Below are 17547 nucleotides of genomic sequence, written 5' to 3' on the forward strand. Positions count from 1 at the left end.
TAGACAAGGTCATGGAGTCCATGCAGTAATTGTCTCCTCCACCATCCTTCAGTATTCCCTGCATTGTTCAGATCCCCACATCCACTTAAATCCAGGAAATTTCCTCTGGAATGGAAACCATGTCCGACTCTCACCGACCTGTTTGTGTTTCTGGTCCTGCTCTCTCTCAAACTCAATTCACTCACACACATGTCGCTACACTGAGACAGGCCTTAACTCTTGGGTATGTGTGTGTGTGTGTGTGTGTGTTCTGCTTACAGCTGAGTGAGAACATTTTTTGCTCATTTCACTAATAAAGTCAGGCCTTTGATGTAAAGTGAGGGCGGGCCTTTTTTTGGTCCTCCCTTTTTTTGTGGTTAGGGTTTGGGTTCAGCACTATGGTTAGGGTTAGAGTTGGGCCATAGAAAGGCTTGAGGATGAATGAAAATCAAGGCACTGTCTTCACTATGTACATTAAAGAAAGATGTGTGTGTTCTAGCATTTGTTTCAGTGTGAGGAAGTTTCTGTGTAATTCTGTGTAAATGTAAACATAGTTACTACCTAACCTCTTAGAGGTCTCCAAAACCGCTAAAACTGGATCTGCAGCAGACTCTTGAGACTGATAATATGAAAATAAAGGCCTATACGATCAAGAGGAGATGCACAAATTGTCAAGATGGCGCCACGGATGGCAGCCTAGGTACCTCGCTGTCTTTTACTTTGTGGGTGTTTGTGTCATTCTGCCACTAAAAGTAAAATGATCACATTTAAAAGGGTGTCGTGTTTTTTTTTTTTTTTTTTTTTTTTAACAACTGTAACTGTGAAGTGGAAGGAAGAAGTAACAGTTTTCAAAAATATTTAAAAACATGTTGTAGAATCACCTTTTACAACAAGATAGGCCTGCATATTATATATTCCTCTTTGGTCATGCCTTATTTGTCTTATTGTTCAGAAGTATGGGGAAATGCAAATAAAACAATTATTGATAAGTTAGTTAAGTTGCAAAAAAAAGCTATAAGGCTTATTAATAAGGTGGGATACCGTGAACCAACTGATAAACTCTTAATTCAAAGCAACACATTAAAATTCAAAGACATTGTTTGTATAAAAATACTGGAAATAATGTATAAAGCAGTGAACAATACCTTCTGGTATTCAGAAATTATTTAAGTTAAGAGAGAATAAATATAATTTGCGACATTTGTTTATATTTGAATGTGCAAAAGAGAAGAGCCAGATAAAGTCTAGATGTGTTTCAGTTATTGGTGTGAAACTGTGGAATGAACTGAATGACGATTTAAAGTTATGTCCTTTCTTGGTGAATTTTAAAAGGGCTTTAAAATGTAAAATTATAAAATCCTATGTTATGTAGATTTGAATATTTAAATATGTACTGTAAAAAAACTGGTAGGTTGTAAAGGTTATAAGTATAAAATAGGGTAGGCTTTGCTTCAGCCTATTCCTTTTTTTTGGTAAATTGTGGGTTTGTTTGTTTATCATTGTTTTTTTACTGTTTCCTGTGTTTAATGTTGGATAATTTACTAAAAAATAAAGTGAAAGTGAAGTGAAGATACAAGTCCTAATGCAAATCATATCTCAACACTTTTTTGCCATTTCCTCAACACATCAAGCTCAGTCAGATTGTCATAATAGCGTTTGTAAATAGCAATTATAAAGTCATGTTACAGATTACCGATTATTTTTAGATCTGGACTTTGATAGGGGCATTGTAACGTATGAAACCGTTAAATCGTTGAATTGTCGTCTGGCTTCTGGATGTTTCTCGAATGTTCAGATAAACCCAGTTGAAACGGTAATGGCAGAGGGACGGTGGAACAAAAAGAGAGGAGGAGAAGTTTCTAATCCTATTATCTCTCCCTAAACTAATCCATTTGAAGCAATACCTCCAAGTCAATCAAATGTATTTGCAGGTGTCATATAATACACACAACATACTCTCAGTAATATAATTTGATTAAATCAGGAGAAATAAAAACATGTCGGATATGCGAGATACAATGCTGACTGGATCAGAGGGAATTAAGAAGACCATCTTGCACGGAGGAACTGGAGATCTTCCCAAATTTATCACTGGAACTAAGGTACTGTTGGGTTTGAGAACGTTATTTACAATGTCTAATGCATCGGATACAGCTACAATGCTATTTTTTCCTTATCTATATGTCTTTACGTATAGAATCACTTTAAATCAAAGACAGGGAAAACCTTTTATTAGAAAAGTAATGAATGAGAATTGAAATGTAATAAAACTAATTGCCTTTTTGATCTAATAGCAGGTAAAATGTAAGTTAATTCAACTATTTATTACATTACAGTTGGCAATGTGATACAAAAACAGTGCAGTGTGTTTTTGACAAATAATCCTCTTAAACTACTTATAATTGTCTGAAATTTCATCGGATCAGGAGATAAATGCAGATTTACAAGAAAATATCACACACACACACACACACACAAATATATATATATATATATATATATATATATATATATATATATATATATATATATATATATATATATATTTATATATATATATATATATATATAAAGAGAGAGAGAGAGAGAGAGAGAGAGAGAGAGAGAGCAAATAAAGATCCTGTTGTAGTGATTATGTTACAAAATATCTCCTTTGAAGCTCTTGTTGTAGTTCAACAAGCTAACTCTAATTAGCTAAAGCTAAGTCAAGTGAGCCAACATTTACCTAGGATCTAAAACTCATTAAGATGCATAAGAAAATGCTCATTAAATTCATTTTAGCCCACAGTTACAGCCAATGCGTGTTGACTGAGGGCATACAAGCCTGTCGGAAGAGCAATGTTTCTAGGGCTGTTTTTGAATTAAATTAAATTCAGCGCAATTCAGTTCAATACAAAATGGGACGGGGGGGGGGGGTACTTTATTACTAAATTCAAATTAAATGCAGTTTTCAACATTGTTTAACATTTGACAAAACTTCAACAAGTTCTAAAATAATATTTATTGTTGAAACAGCCTTTTCAAAACACAGACAAATTGTTTTCCATATTACATATTTTTACTAGTTTTGATGTTGCATAAGTGTGTGGTTTTTACATTTTCTTTAATATTTCCCTGTAAGTGTCGACTGCTAATTTCTAATGTACGATCTTTAAATATCACAAAGGCTCATGAAACAGGTGGCAATTGTTACAACCCAGTGCATCTCTACATCACTTATATATGGTTTTGAGCCTTTTCCCTTTGTTTAGCATCTGAGCTCATGAATTTAGTGACGTAATGTCAGGTATTGCACAGTTACTGCTCATATTCTGAGGTCAATGCAGTTATTTGTATTGTTTGCACTTTTCCAACATTTTCCCCACATGTCTGACTAATGACTGTGTCTCCTGACTGAGTTGTTGCTTCTTATGGTTCTAGGTGACGTTCCACTTCCGCACACAGCTGTGTGATGACGAACGTACGGTGATAGATGACAGCAAAAAGGTGGGGACACCCATGGAGATAGTGATTGGCAACATGTTCAAACTCGACATCTGGGAGACCCTGCTGTCTTCCATGAGGATCGGTGAAGTCGCCGAGTTCTGGTGCGACATCATTGTGAGTGAAGGGGAAAAAAGCATAAATGAATTTTGTTTTAATCTTTGTTATTTTATGAAGTTTGATTATTTTCATGTCAATGTTTGCTAAATTGATTCTAAAATGTATGAGATCATAATGCAGATATAAAATCGTAATCAGACCAGTATGATTTATTACACTTTTACCGTATTATCTTCAGACTATAAGGCGCACGTAAATATCTTTAAATCTTCTCAAAAATTGATGGTGTACCTTATAATCTGGTGTGCCTTATGGTCCAAAAAATACATTATAAAACATCCTTAAGAATCAGAATATAATGTGTGATCTAGAAAACTGAACTAAGCTGAACTTGACTGCTTTATTATAATTAATTGTTTTGATTTTAAGGGATAAGCGCGTTGGAAAATGGATGGATGGATGTTTTGATTTTAGATTTCTGTAAGTTACTTGAATCTATTTCTTGCCATAAAGTGGTTTATAAATATTTTTTAATGAATGGGGACCGTATAAATAAACAGTTTACTTTTAAAACGTATAAAAAAACATGAATTTATTTAAGAGTGCATACTAGCAGGAACACATTTGGTACTTTATTCCATTTAATTTATTGACATATATTTTTTTATTTTCATATATTTATATAACAGCAGATTGCAAGGGTTTTATTATATTTTTATGTCTGTCATGTTTATGATCAAAAACACAGATTCAAGGGTATGTTTTGATTCCTAGCATATATTTAGGTGTTCTAATTCTTTGTAATATTACTGAAGTGGCACCTATATGACCTCCAGGGGCGTTGACAGCCAAAATTACAAAATAATAATGTCTTAATTAATTAATGAATTAATTAATTATGTAAATGACAGGGCTAGCTTCACAAAATTTGGGGGTATTTAATTATTTATTCATTAACTTATCTTTGCCTAAATTACATTTTACCCTTTATAGTGAGCCACCTTTGAATACCTGCCACCTCCCTTTAAATTATCACAACATTAATGATCATCTGAAATTCTGTTATAAATGTGGATTTTGGGGGACCACCCCAGAGTTATCAGTGGCATAAGTTATCTCTGATTCAGAGCATTTATTCCAGCGTCCAGAAGAAAAAACAACCATCATAAGTCCCATATTTTACCTCTGTATGCGAGCAGGTAAATGTTTGGTCTATATCTTGTCATAGTGTGCTTTGTGTAAGTATGTCCTGCACTCTGTCAGAGACAGATGGGTTCTGGCTTCCTGTCATTAATCCACAACGATCTCACTCTCTAATCGGCTCCGACTCCTGGTGAATCAGCACTACTGACCCTCCTTCGCTCTGATTAGATTTGGAGGAGCTTAAAGCATCTTTTTAACTTTAGATAACACGGCTTCTTAATTAAACGGGCATTGTCTAATTAAGGTCTATGTTAAGTTAGTGAATTGTATTAAAAAAAAAACTTGGTGAAATTTTAGACGACTCAAAAAGAATTGTAACATAAGTTATAAACTCATAAAGCCATTGTCTACTTTTGTTAAAACAAGTCCCATGCCCATGGCTGCTCTCTTAGCATTCTGATCTGCTCCGCATGCTTGCTAAAGACTCCAGTCTTTACTAAATTCATAATTTTAATCCACATCATTGATCAAATCCTAGAATTTCAGTGTGGAAAAATCCAAAATGCCCTTTCTTGGTCTTTCAATAACTCTTCTTAAACTTCAAAATGGTTTTACTTGAATTCATGGGACCCAAGGTTTAAAGCAGAGCATGAAAGTGAAAAAAGAATCTAGAGAACAAAAGCATAGAGTTGGCAAATTATTGAAACCTGCAACCAGCTCTTCATCAGTTGGTCAAAAACTGTAAGACCATTAGCCATAAAAAGGCTAAATCTTTGCATCAATATGGCTTTCATGTCATGTTCTATCAGGCTTTTGCAGTATATCGTCATGGCTGCCTGATAGCAAAGCCAAAAACGCTCTCCGTCTCTAAATGTTGCAGGATTGTTGAGACGCAACGGCGAGGGTTCTGTTAAAGGATCCATCGCTGCTAAATTTGGGCTGAGTAAGACTGGAAAAGATTTTAAAAGATCCAGATGATTACAGGACAAAACAGTCAAGAGATAGACCCACATAAAATTTCAACGGTGATATGGGACAAGTATGGGAAAAGCTGAAGGAACTCACGCTCCCTGATGACAAAAATATAATAATCTGGATAAGTCTTGATGGCTTCCAACACTATTGATATGACAAGGTGGAGATCTTTTCTTCTAGACACGGGGGAAGAGACTTGACTGTGATCTATGAGCTTTTATCTTTCGGTTAGATGGTGGTTCTTTAGGATGTGCAGAGAGGTTCAGCGCTGGTTTGCTACGTTGAGATGCTGCAGAAGCGCTCTCTCTTATAACAGAGGCTCTCGTCTACATGGGGATCACTTGGTCTTTCAACATCAAAATGCTGTGGTGTTGACCAACAGCCTATTGGAAACACTCTGTTTAAGCTTGTCCAAAAGAATTTATTTTGAAGCGATCAACAAAAACAGTGAAGCTCCTCATTTCTGAATCCATTGTTGACCCCGTTAAGTGCTATTTTAGAAGTTTTTTGGAATATAGTCTGAAAATTTCTGATCTTTATTTGGAAAACATTCCGATTCTGGTCTTCTGCTCCTGTTTCTTCTGTTTGTAATTTATAACTCAACTTTAATCTTTTCACAATTAAGCAGAAAACTTACACCTTTTTCTGGTGTATAAAATTTTGATGAGGTATGTTTTTTGCAATAAACACTGACTGAGATAATCTTTCCAATCTGAAATAACTTTTTTAGATTTCTTTAGTAGAAATGCGTCAACCTGAACAGGATGTGCATGGTAACCAGAATACACAAACATTAAATTTAATTACATAAATTGTGAAAGCAGTGCGATTGGCTTGGTCTGAAACCCTGATTTAGTTCTTTACCGTCATTTCAAAAAGAAAAATGATCAGATGTTCAGAGCAGCGTGTTGGCAACATTCCCATTGAGCCTGAACAATATAAGCAATTAGAAATAATGCCATTTTTGTTTGGCTATGTATCATTGATCGAAAATTTGCAAAATGTCACAATATTATAATGAAATGTGAAATGAAATCCCATCCACTTTTTTTCATTGCTGTTGACATATTTACACGTTTTTCCATCGTTTCCTTTTTGTATCCTATTTTATGTTGACAGAAATCACACTTTCATGCCTCTTGTTCCATTTGAGTTATTCTTTACTGTTGGTTTCATTTCCACACATAAAAAAGGCAGGGAAAATCTATGATGAATAAAATCCCCGCTGAGTGTAGCTGAACATTTGCTCTGCGTGGTTCCAGCAAATGAACAGGACAATAAAATGAACTTTTTGTGAGTTCTAGGGTGTTCATTGACAGTCATCCCTAACCCTGGGACTATACAGTTACATTTTGACATAATTAAAGATGATCTAATCATCTCTGTGAGAAGATGTTTCTCAGTTGCAGCATAGTTGTGATCTGTTGTATCCTTCATCTCTCAACGTTAATCTCACTCCGTTCACTAAAACTGAGTCTTGACCATGTTTTGGTCATTTAATCCTGCTCAACCGGGATTAAACGTGAGCGAGTCTTGTGACCTATCTATCTGAATTATAAAATGTTTTTCTTTGTTTTGATCATAATTAAAAATAAATTAAAAAAATTAAAACTTTAATGCCAAATTGTTTTGTTGACAGATAACTGTAAAGCAGTAAAAAGTCGATGTCATTGATCTTCTCCTGACATTTTGGAAACTCTTGACTTGTGCCATCTTGTGATCCTCTCTCCTCTTTAGCACACCGGCGTTTATCCACTTGTGTCCAAAAGCATGCGCCGCATTGCAGAGGGCAAAGACCCCGTGGAGTGGCAGGTCCACACGTGCGGTATGGCCAACATGTTTGCGTACCACAGCCTGGGCTACGATGACCTGGATGAGCTGATGAAGGAGCCAAAGCCGCTCTACTTTGTCCTGGAGCTGCTGAGGGTGAGACGAGACAGACTACTCGGATGCTTTGAAGCCCCAGTAAAATCATAAACGAATGCAGCTTCATTAATGGTCAGCATTTCAGTGCGTGAAAGTGGAAATGACAGGACTGCTGGCTCGGTGTGTATGTATGTGATGTACAGGTGCAGCAGCCCAGTGAGTACAACAGGGAGTCCTGGGCTCTGAGCGACGAGGAGAGGCTGAAGGCTGTTCCTGTGCTGCACGGCCAAGGAAACAAGCTGTACAAACAGGGACACTACCAAGAAGCCACACAGAAATACAAAGAGGCCATCATCTGCATCAAGAACGTTCAGACCAAGGTAGCTAATGAATCTCACGGAGGACCTGTCTTCGTTTCCTTATGAACCAAAAGATTAGCCGTCGTTTACATATGCTTTTTTTTTTTCTTATATGTTCTGATATTTTTCCTCTTCAGGAGAAAGCGTGGGATGTTCCATGGCTGAAGCTGGAGAAGATGGCCAACACTTTGACACTTAACTACTGCCAGTGTCTGCTCCGCATGGAGGAGTACTACGAGGTCATCGAGCACACCACGGATATCATCAATCAGCATCCAGGTGACAGAAATCCTCTCTGAGTGGTGCAAAGGCTTTTAGAAAACCGAGTTTTCTGCCCTACATTTCCAAAACCAAGCCTGCCCACGCAGGTTTGCTCTCATCAGTCTCTTGTGGGAATGCTTTCTGTAGACGTTTCTACACGCGTACAGCTATGTGCAGAGATATTCGCACCGCTCAACTTTTTAACATTTTGTCACAATGGGTCAATAGAACTTTACTGTATTTTATTGAAATGTTATGTGATAAACCAACATCAGTAGTATGGGGTAGAAGGAGAATGAATCATAGTTTCTAATTAGGCCTTTTCTGGCCACTGTTCCATAAAGCCCAGCTCTATGAAGCGTACGGCTTATTGTGGTTCTCTGGACAGGTCTCTGCTGTGGAGCTCTGCACCTCCTTCAGGGTTACTTCCATCTCTGTGCTGCCTCTCTGATTAATGCCCCTCTTGCTCGGTCTGTGAGTTTGGGTGGGGGGCCCTCTCATGGCAGGCTGGCTGTGGTACCATGGGATTTCCATTTGAAGATGAGGGATCTGATGGTGCTCCAGGGGAACTTAAAAGATTTAGATTTTTAACCCCACCCTGACTTGTACTTGTCGACAACTTTGTCCCTGACTTGTTTGGAGAGCTCGCTGGTATTCATGGCGTGACGCCTCTTTCCGAGAGTTGCTGCAACCGCTGAGACCTTCCAGAAAAAGCATGTTTATACTGACAGATCGTGTGACACTTAGATTGCATACAGGTGGATTAATTTTACTAATTATGGGACTTTTAAAGTTAATTGGTTGCACCGGAACTTTTTAAGAGCTTCATAGCAAAAGGGGTTGGATACATAGGCGATTGGAAACTTTCAGTTTTAATTTTTTTTTCTTGTTATATGTATATTATGTATATACTTCTCTATTTTTGGAGCTCCGTCCCATAAAATAAGATTCAAAGAACAATTAAATTTGCAATGTGACAAAATAGGTGAAAGCCAAGGGGGTGGGAGGGGGGTGAATACGTTTGCTTGTTCAAGGCGGTGTTAATGAAGAAACAGCAGTCTAACAAAATGTGGACACACTCAAAGAGTATAAACGCTTTTGTAAAACATTGTCTACCCCATCCATTTTTGGCATTTGAACACTCTTGTTGCCTCCTCAGAGACGTGATTTTATTACAGTACTTGTGTAATAAATGCTCGCCTCACTCGGTTGTCCTGCAGGCGTTGCAAAGGCGTTCTACCTGCGAGGGAAAGCCCACAAAGAGGTGTGGAATGAGGCAGAGGCCCGGCAGGACTTCAGCAGGGTGCTGGACCTCGACCCCGGCATGAAGAAGTCTGTGAAGAAGGAGCTGGCAGTGCTCAACATGCGCATGGAGGAGAAGAACCAGGAGGACAGGGACAAGTACAAAGGCATGTTTTGACCCAGTGACTGAAGGCTGTGCTGTTTACGCTTTACTGCTGTGAACGCTGACCTCAACGTCCACCTGAGCTACACAGATCTAAAGGCACCACCCATATCTGAAAAAAAACAAAAAAAAAGGTGAGACATTTCACTTTTCATTCACGGTGTCCAGTTTTAAAACTTTTTTAAATGTTTGATTTACTCAATTCAGAATGGTTGTGAAAAAAAAAGAATGGTTGTGAACTTGTAACAAATGTTAGCTAAAAATTCAAAAGATTAATTACACTATTTGTTTTAGAAAGTGTGTGTAGTTCTCAAATCGTTGTAAAACATCCTCAAGACTGAATAAAGTGTACCAAACTTTGAAATCTGAGGTGTTTTATTGCTCTATGGAGAATGTGTTCATTAAAGAAAATTTATTTGAGGACAGCATACAACTGTAAATTGTGAGCTGTGGTAAAAAAAAGTTTTTTATTTTACGTTTTCCCACAAAACATAAAATCCCACTCAAAGATCAAATGGTCCGTAACAGAATCCGTAAATGCACTCTTTTTCTGTGGGTCACATGTGTGTTTTTTTTTTTACATAATTAAAAATCTGTCTTGTATTTGCATGATTTAGATACATTTTCAACCTAAACAGGACAGCATCTTCTAACTTGCAGTTTAAGTGCAAGTCTCTTTTAGTGACGATAAACTAATGAACTTAAAAAAAAAAAAACTGAGAAGCTGAAGCAGCTATGAAATTCTAGTAAATAAGCAGGTTTTGGAACACAGTCTCATCTATTGGACATTAGGCATGAGCCAGTATGCAGCACCAGGGTTTATAAAGGTATTAAAAAGTTACAGTTTCAAAATATTCCATCATTCTCCTCCAAGTGTTTAAGATAAGATAAGATAAGATAGGCTTTATTGATCTCACAATGGAGAAATTCACTTGCCACATCAGTTCATACAAGAAGTTGCAGAGTAGGAAAGGTGCATTCAGTTATATACACTGAATCTTCGTATATACAATGGATCAAAAAGGATACAAAAAATAATAATTAAAGTCATTTAATTAGATGCCACCTAAAGCGAGCCCAGGGCTTTCTGGTGCGGTGCATAGACTGGGTGTGTACTGCTAGTCAGCTGGCTAAAAGACGGATACCACTCAATATAATCATTTTTAGATAAAACAAATGTGTCTGGAAAACCTTAATTCTCAAAAACAGCATGGACAGTTTTTGAGCGGGATCTGAATAAAAAAATACAAATAGAAAGGTAATATAAATATAATCATTATAGTTGTGGTAGTTGGTGTTAATTTAGCAGCATTAAACATATTGTTACTTTTCTTTCTTTTTTTTCTTTTATTCCAATTATACAGTAAAATTGTGTTGTTGGGCTTTGTTTACTTAAGGTCATGATATGAAAATCCCACACTGGCCCATGATTCTACTAATAATAATAATAACTCATAATATGATCATGATTGTTTTTGTTGTTATCTTTACGGATAATAAATAGGATCATTAGTGGTAAAGGAAATAATGAAATATGTTTCCTTTACGCACATTAGAGAGCAACGTAACCAAGTCTTAGAGTGAAAGCCACCTGTCTGCAGGAGAGATCTGTCAACCACGGAAAACAACCGCTGGAAGCACTAAATCTATATATATAAAAAAGAGAGAGAGAGAAAAAAAACTTCAACAACGTGAAAAGCAGTTCCTTCAAAGCCTTGCACGGCGACCATCTCACCACCAGGGGGCGCGCTGACCGCAATAAGCCCACATCGGCCTGAAGTTTGTGGGACAGATTTTCCTCAAGAGTCAGCACCATTTGCTTTATTCTAAATGGACTTTGGGCTGATTGAGATTTCGACAGCGAGCTGTTTGTTTGAACCATCGCCCTTCCCGTTTCCTTATTTACATCACAATGTTACAGCACGACTTTCATAGAACTGATGTAGCCTGTATGTTAACGAAACAAAAGGAAAAGAGTCGTTATGGGGGGGGGGGGGGGGTATAATTTGTGCGGTATAATGCATGAGACTGCGTTTGTTTCATTCAGGGAATCCCCATGCCTTCCATCAGATCCACATCCACTCGCACAGGTCTGAGAGGAGCGCAGCAGCAGCAGTCACCCAGAGGGATGAGGCCCATGTTAATGCAGCATAGTGCATCATCTAATGAGGGGAATCAGGAGCTGCAGGCGTAACAAATAAAACGCATCGCCAGCACACTTTCTAAAGTCAGCACAAACACGTGTGGGTGTTTCTTGACTGTTATGAGGTGCACAAAAAGAGTCAAACTCTGCTTCGTGCCCGAAACGCGCATTAATGGCTACAGTTTAGGGTGCAGCTGCTCTGAAAAAACTAAACCCTACAGCAGCATATTATGCGGGATTGCTGTTACGAAATTCCTCGGGGCTGCTCTCAGAGAGCACGGTCAGATGAAGCTGACTGGTGGTGCGGGAGCGGCGTCCATCTATTGAAAGGCTCGCTCGAACATTGAACTGCAGGGGGAAAACTGCATAGCAGCACAATCCGGCTGCTGGCCTCCCTCCATAAACCACTGGTGCTGATGCTGGGAGGCAGAGAACAAAGGGAGGAGGAGGAGGAGGAGGAGGAGGAAGAAGAAGTGGAGGAGAGGAGGGGATACACAGCCCCCCCTGCGTCTCCATCCTTTCTGCTAAGGACAAGTTGGGAAGAAAGTACAATTCCAATTCCGGGGGGTGAAAAAAAAACAGTGACATTTCAAAATAAAAGCCTCAACATCGTGAGTGTTTCGGGATGAAAAAAGCAGGATCTGAAACTTGTTTATTATCCTTTCCTGCAATAACTATAATTGTTAACGTTGTCATAGTAAACCTCAAAACGTGCCATCCTGAAATTTAATAAACTGATTGTTATAAAATCAATTTATTTGTTTGTTCATTTAGTTAGTTAGTTCTTGTTATTAAACTTTGTCTGTAAATAGTATGAGACAATAATAATTCAATAATTTTAATCTCTCACATATAGAAGGTACTCCTGGATCAGTGCATCAGTTCTTTTTCTCCTCAAATCCCCAGTCAGTTTAGTCAGATGCCCGTTCACAAGCCTGGTTCTGTTGGAGGTTTCTTCCTGTTAAAAGGAAGTTTTCCTCTCCACCATCGCTACATGCATGCTTGGTATGAGGGATTGACGCAAAGTCAACATGCTAGCAACTGCTTTTACAGGCTCATCCAGGAGGAGTGATTTGCTGGATTTCCACAGTAGAAACATTTTAACCAACATAAAGGAAAAAAAATAACTTGGCTGCATTGTTTGATAACTAAGTTCAATTGGGATGTATGTGACTGACTTGTAATATCTCCATATGATTCAGTTGAACTGACTTTTTTTTTTTTTTTTGATAAAGTTTCGGCTACTCCACTTTCTTACAGTCCAAAAAACACGACTGTTAGGTTAACTAGTCTCTCCAGATTGATCCGGTTGTTTGTCGTGTGTTTTTCTGTGTCTCCAAACAATGGTCTCCGCCTCCGGAGACAACGGATGGATGAATTGACCTGAGAAATAAAGAAATTAAGATTTTGACCTACATCTTTGCACAAATAGGAGTGCCAGGGGCAAACTTCTGCTCAAACAATGTTTAGTAAATTCAGTATTACTCTAAAAAAACATATTACTGTCAATAATTATATAAATAAGTAAAATAAATTTCCTTGTAATGTGCCTTTTTTTAAAAACAGGACTCAAGCGTTAGAGGCTGGTTGCTGATTTAAAAAGAAACGTAAATTCTGTGCTATATCACGACTTGTTTTCACTTCTGTGGAGAAAATAACGACTAAAGTAATTTAGTAAGCTGAGCCTTTACTTTGAGCTCATCCACCGGAAGTAGTCTGAAGAAATGTGGGAGGCTGACACGGTCCCAAGTAGAGTCCAGCGCCTCTGCAGCGCTGACAGACAGCGGGCAGAGAGCAGGGAACAGGGACTCTGTAGGGGGTCTGCCTTGAGAGAAACGCGTCACCTCCATCTCTTTTTATTTTGTATGTTGGGGAAAGGAGAGGAAAATACCTAAAGGCACTTTTAAAGAAAATTAACAGATACTCATACAGCAACCGGGGTGGGACTGGATTAAAGCGGGATATAGGTGGATGTATCAGAGAGGAGAGGAGGGGGTTTCTGATCTGGGGCTCCTTGGAAATGACTCAAACAGCGGATGGCAATGAAGGTGAAGGAAGCTGATTTAGGAGGATGCATCATTTGCTTTTCTTCTGATGATCGATTTCATTTGTTTTGAGCCCGTCGCATCTGAGCTCATAAAGCCCACCAGGTTTCAGATAAACTAATTAACATATATCTATGTATTCACCGCAGGAGGAGTTCTTCATTTAGAGTTAACTCCAGCCTGAGAGAGTCTATATAAAAAGCTTAATTCCCTTTAAGGAATGTGGACGCACTCATAACAAGCGTCCAGTCTGTTCTGCACTTTTTTTCTTTTTTCTTTTTTTTGGTGGGAATTTTTGTGACATTCCTTGATTAAAAAAACCGAGAGCAGACCATGGCCATCAACACCGATACCGACTTCCAGAAGTCCAGCCTGGGCGCTGGGGGCGGAGCAGGCGCCCCGCCCGCGGACCAGCATGAGACGGAGAAACTCCTGGCGGTGACCACCGAGCCCGGGGGGAACGGCATGAAAATGTCCACCTCCTTCACCGCCAACGTGGCCGGCGACAGGGCCCTGGAGGCCGATCAGAACGGCCACAGCGTCGCCATGAGGTCGGGCTCCGTCGGACAGCTGTCCGCCGCCGCCCCCCTCTCCCCGTCCAGGGTCAGCCTGAGCCGCTCCTCCACCGGGAACGCCACCGTCCCGGAGACCCCGAGGCCCAAGGATTACCTCATCCTGGTCATCCTCTCCTGCTTCTGCCCCGTCTGGCCCGTCAGTATTGTTGCGTTGGTGTACTCCGTTATGGTGAGTTGGGCTTTATTTATGGGCAAACAAAACATAGAAAGCCAGCTGAAGCGCATGGTTGGCTGATCGTGGAGTAGTTGGCTTTTTGTTGACATTCCTGAATTTCCTAATAGGACTAATTGTCATATTAGGAGTCAGATCTAAACTCTTTTTTGGGTTCAAAATAATGTTAATGTGTTTAAAATAAACTAATATCCAAATAACAGATGATTTCCTCACATTGGCACCAGCATAACACCTGATGATCCACTGGTCACTCCTTAAGGTCTGGAGCCAAAATGTTTCAGGTTTAATGTTTTTTTTTTTTTGTTTTTTTTTTGGAGTCGTCCTCTTGTTGAAAAAAACATTTCAAGCGAAGTTTCTGTTCAGCACGGCATAGGTATGTATTTTCATGTGTTCAAGCCTTACCATGATTCCTGGGTTACGCTAACACGATGCCTGATCCAACGTACTTCACAGGGTTTGTGGCTTTAACTCCAGGTTTAAGGCATGGCAAACTCTCTGTGGCCCCTATAGACCAAAAAAAGAACAGTTATAGAACTTTTTTTCTTCCATGTCTTTCTTTCTTTTGTTTTCATATTTTGGATTTTGGTTCATTTTGGTTGAGTATTCAGTCATTTTCTGCACTTCTTTGTAGGCCTACATGTTCCCCTCTCTAATCAACTTTTGAAAACAAAACACCCAGTTTTTCTGGACAATTTCTGGAAAAAAAAAAACATATTTTTGTTGAGGTTTTCAGAGAGGAATGCGCTGAAACCAGCAGGTGCGACATTTGCTGTAGTTGTCCTGAAATAAGGGCCACCTGTTTGATACCTGTTTATTTACTATAATTTCTACTGAAAACAGGGATTGGGGCATGATTTCCAGATCTGAGCCTCAAACTATGTGGCAAATTGCATGCATCACTAACCCTAAGACAGCGACTGCAAGTGAAAAGCACATTTGAACCCTCATTTACAAGAATATCTTGGATTTGAAAAAAGTATACACACACAAAAAAAAGAAATGATTAGGATTAAAACAGTAACATATCTTTATTTTAGTAGATTTTAGCCACTATTTCTGAATAGAAAGTATGTACATAGGCTAAGCTAAATCAATCTTAAATAAAATAAGACAATTTCTGTGTAACTCTACTTAATTCATTAAATTCTAAATAATTATTAAAATCGTTTTAGTCATAGGGCATGTGCTCCCTTGATAAAAAAAAAGTAACAAGAACATTTAGTTAAGGCATAAAAGATTAAAATATGTAATCTAACACAATGCATATGAACACATTTCCCAAACAAATGTTAAATTGTGTGTTGTTTTTTTTCTTGGCAGCAACTGCTTCAGAGTTAAAAAGTTCCTCCAGCTAGTAAGTTTGACTTTAGCATTAATTGGCATTACAGTTGTTGAACTTGTTGAACTCAACTGAATGTTTTTTTTATTATTATCATTGTACAAGTGCAACAAAATTGGATGCAATCCTTAGGGAGCAAATTTAAGACCAAATTTCAGTTATGAAAAAAAAATTAAATAACAAGTAAAAGGCACACAAACAGACTAAAAGTATAGAAGGTATTGCACTCCCATTGTAAAATAATGTCACAAGATGGCTGTGTTGAGTGCAGCTATGGCTCCGGCATAGAAACTGTTCTCCAACCTGTCTGCGTGGGTTTTTAGTGCCCGGTAGCGTCTGCCAGATGGCAGAAGCTCAAGAAATGAGTGTCTGGAGTGGATGAGATGGGTCTCTGACAATTTTCGAGGCTGTTCTAAGGCACAGAGTGTTGTACAGTTCCTCCAGGGAAGGGAGAGGGTACTTGATGGTCCTTTGGGCTGTGGTGACAACCCTCTGGAGTGCTTTCCTATCTGCCCCTGTGCAGCTGGAGAACCACACACAGAGGCGGTGGGTGAGGATGCTCTCTACGGAGCACCTGTAGAAGAACACCAGCAGCTTTTGTGTAAGATGGTTGCTCCTGAGTAATCTAACAAAGTGTAGTCTCTGCTGTGCCTTCTTGGTGATTTGGATGAAGTTGCTTCTGCGTGTCAGGCCGTTCTCCATCTCCACGCCCAGAAACCGGAGGTAGGAGTCGTCACTGATGAACAGAGGTGGAGTGGTTGTTTTCTTCTTCTGCTTCTTCTATGATCGGCGCCTTAATTCTCGCCCATTGATAGCTGGAGATCGGCATCAGCACCCCTGGCGACCCCAGGAGGGATAGATGTGTTAGAAAATGGATGGATGGATGGATTTTTAGGTATGGTTTGTTACCCAAAGAAGTAGCAATTGTTAGAACCTATTAACCACTATTGAAGATTACCAGTATGCCTTGTTAAAATGTAGATCATTTCAATGGCTAGTATCTAATCATCATCATTAAAGAAAAGCAAGGGTGACGAACACATTAACATGGGCCAGGAGAGCTTGTAATTTAAAGTATTTCAGTGTAAAATGTAATCATTTAATATTTTTTCCAATGTCATTAAAACGAGAGACAACCCAGCTTTGATTAATGTGGTTGTTCTTCACTGATGTTCACCTGGTTTTCATTTCATAACAGAAGTAAAAAGGATCTTAAAAGTGGGGATGACCTTGGGAACCCCCCCCCCCCCCCCCCTATACTCAGTATAATGAAAGCAAATGAAAGTGTCTTCACAATTGCTCTGGTATTAAAATATGTGGATCAAAGTGTTCATCAATTAACGTGAAAGCCTAGAATTTATTTTCTAACTCATTCATTGCTAATTGAAAAGAATACAAAATGGTGTGAGTGGCAATGTTTGTCTAAGGTGAAGAAAATATAGGTTCACAAATAAACTCTTACACCAATTTTCCTGCTAAAGGACAGTTTTAAAAAATAAATAAAGTTATTGCGTTGGAAACATTTAATACAGTGAAGTGGGATAAAGTTTCTCCAATTTGAGCTGATCAGTGATTAGTGGAAAGGCTTAGTTATAGGAAACTGCTTCATAAATCAGCCACCTCAGGTTCACAGGGTTTTGAGTAAACATTTAGTCTAGTAAACATTTTACCATTTTCCACTATAAATGACCAAATAAAATTTAACATCTAAAGCTTTGAGTTATTTTGAACTACATTTA

The 17547-nt window shown here is 38.6% G+C and overlaps 2 protein-coding genes across 2 annotated transcripts in view; both read left to right on the forward strand.

Moving 5' to 3' along the window:
- The first annotated feature begins 1858 nt into the window (after nucleotides 1–1858).
- On the forward strand, nucleotides 1859–9891 carry aipl1 (aryl hydrocarbon receptor interacting protein-like 1). The gene is made up of 6 exons (XM_036150092.1): nucleotides 1859–2081; nucleotides 3400–3579; nucleotides 7378–7566; nucleotides 7710–7886; nucleotides 8003–8144; nucleotides 9347–9891. The coding sequence occupies exons 1-6, from the start codon at nucleotides 1977–1979 to the stop codon at nucleotides 9544–9546; spliced, it is 993 nt and encodes a 330-aa protein (XP_036005985.1). The 5' UTR covers nucleotides 1859–1976; the 3' UTR covers nucleotides 9547–9891.
- Nucleotides 9892–13436: 3545 nt separating this feature from the next.
- trarg1a (trafficking regulator of GLUT4 (SLC2A4) 1a) overlaps nucleotides 13437–17547 on the forward strand; it is a 28975-nt gene continuing 24864 nt past the window's right edge. The window contains exon 1 of the mRNA XM_012877379.3: nucleotides 13437–14463. Within this exon, the coding sequence (XP_012732833.1) occupies nucleotides 14053–14463 (411 nt within the window). The 5' untranslated portion in view covers nucleotides 13437–14052. The remainder of the gene's footprint in view (nucleotides 14464–17547) is intronic.

This window comes from Fundulus heteroclitus, chromosome 18 (assembly GCF_011125445.2).
Source record: "Fundulus heteroclitus isolate FHET01 chromosome 18, MU-UCD_Fhet_4.1, whole genome shotgun sequence".
NCBI classification, from domain to species: domain Eukaryota; kingdom Metazoa; phylum Chordata; class Actinopteri; order Cyprinodontiformes; family Fundulidae; genus Fundulus; species Fundulus heteroclitus.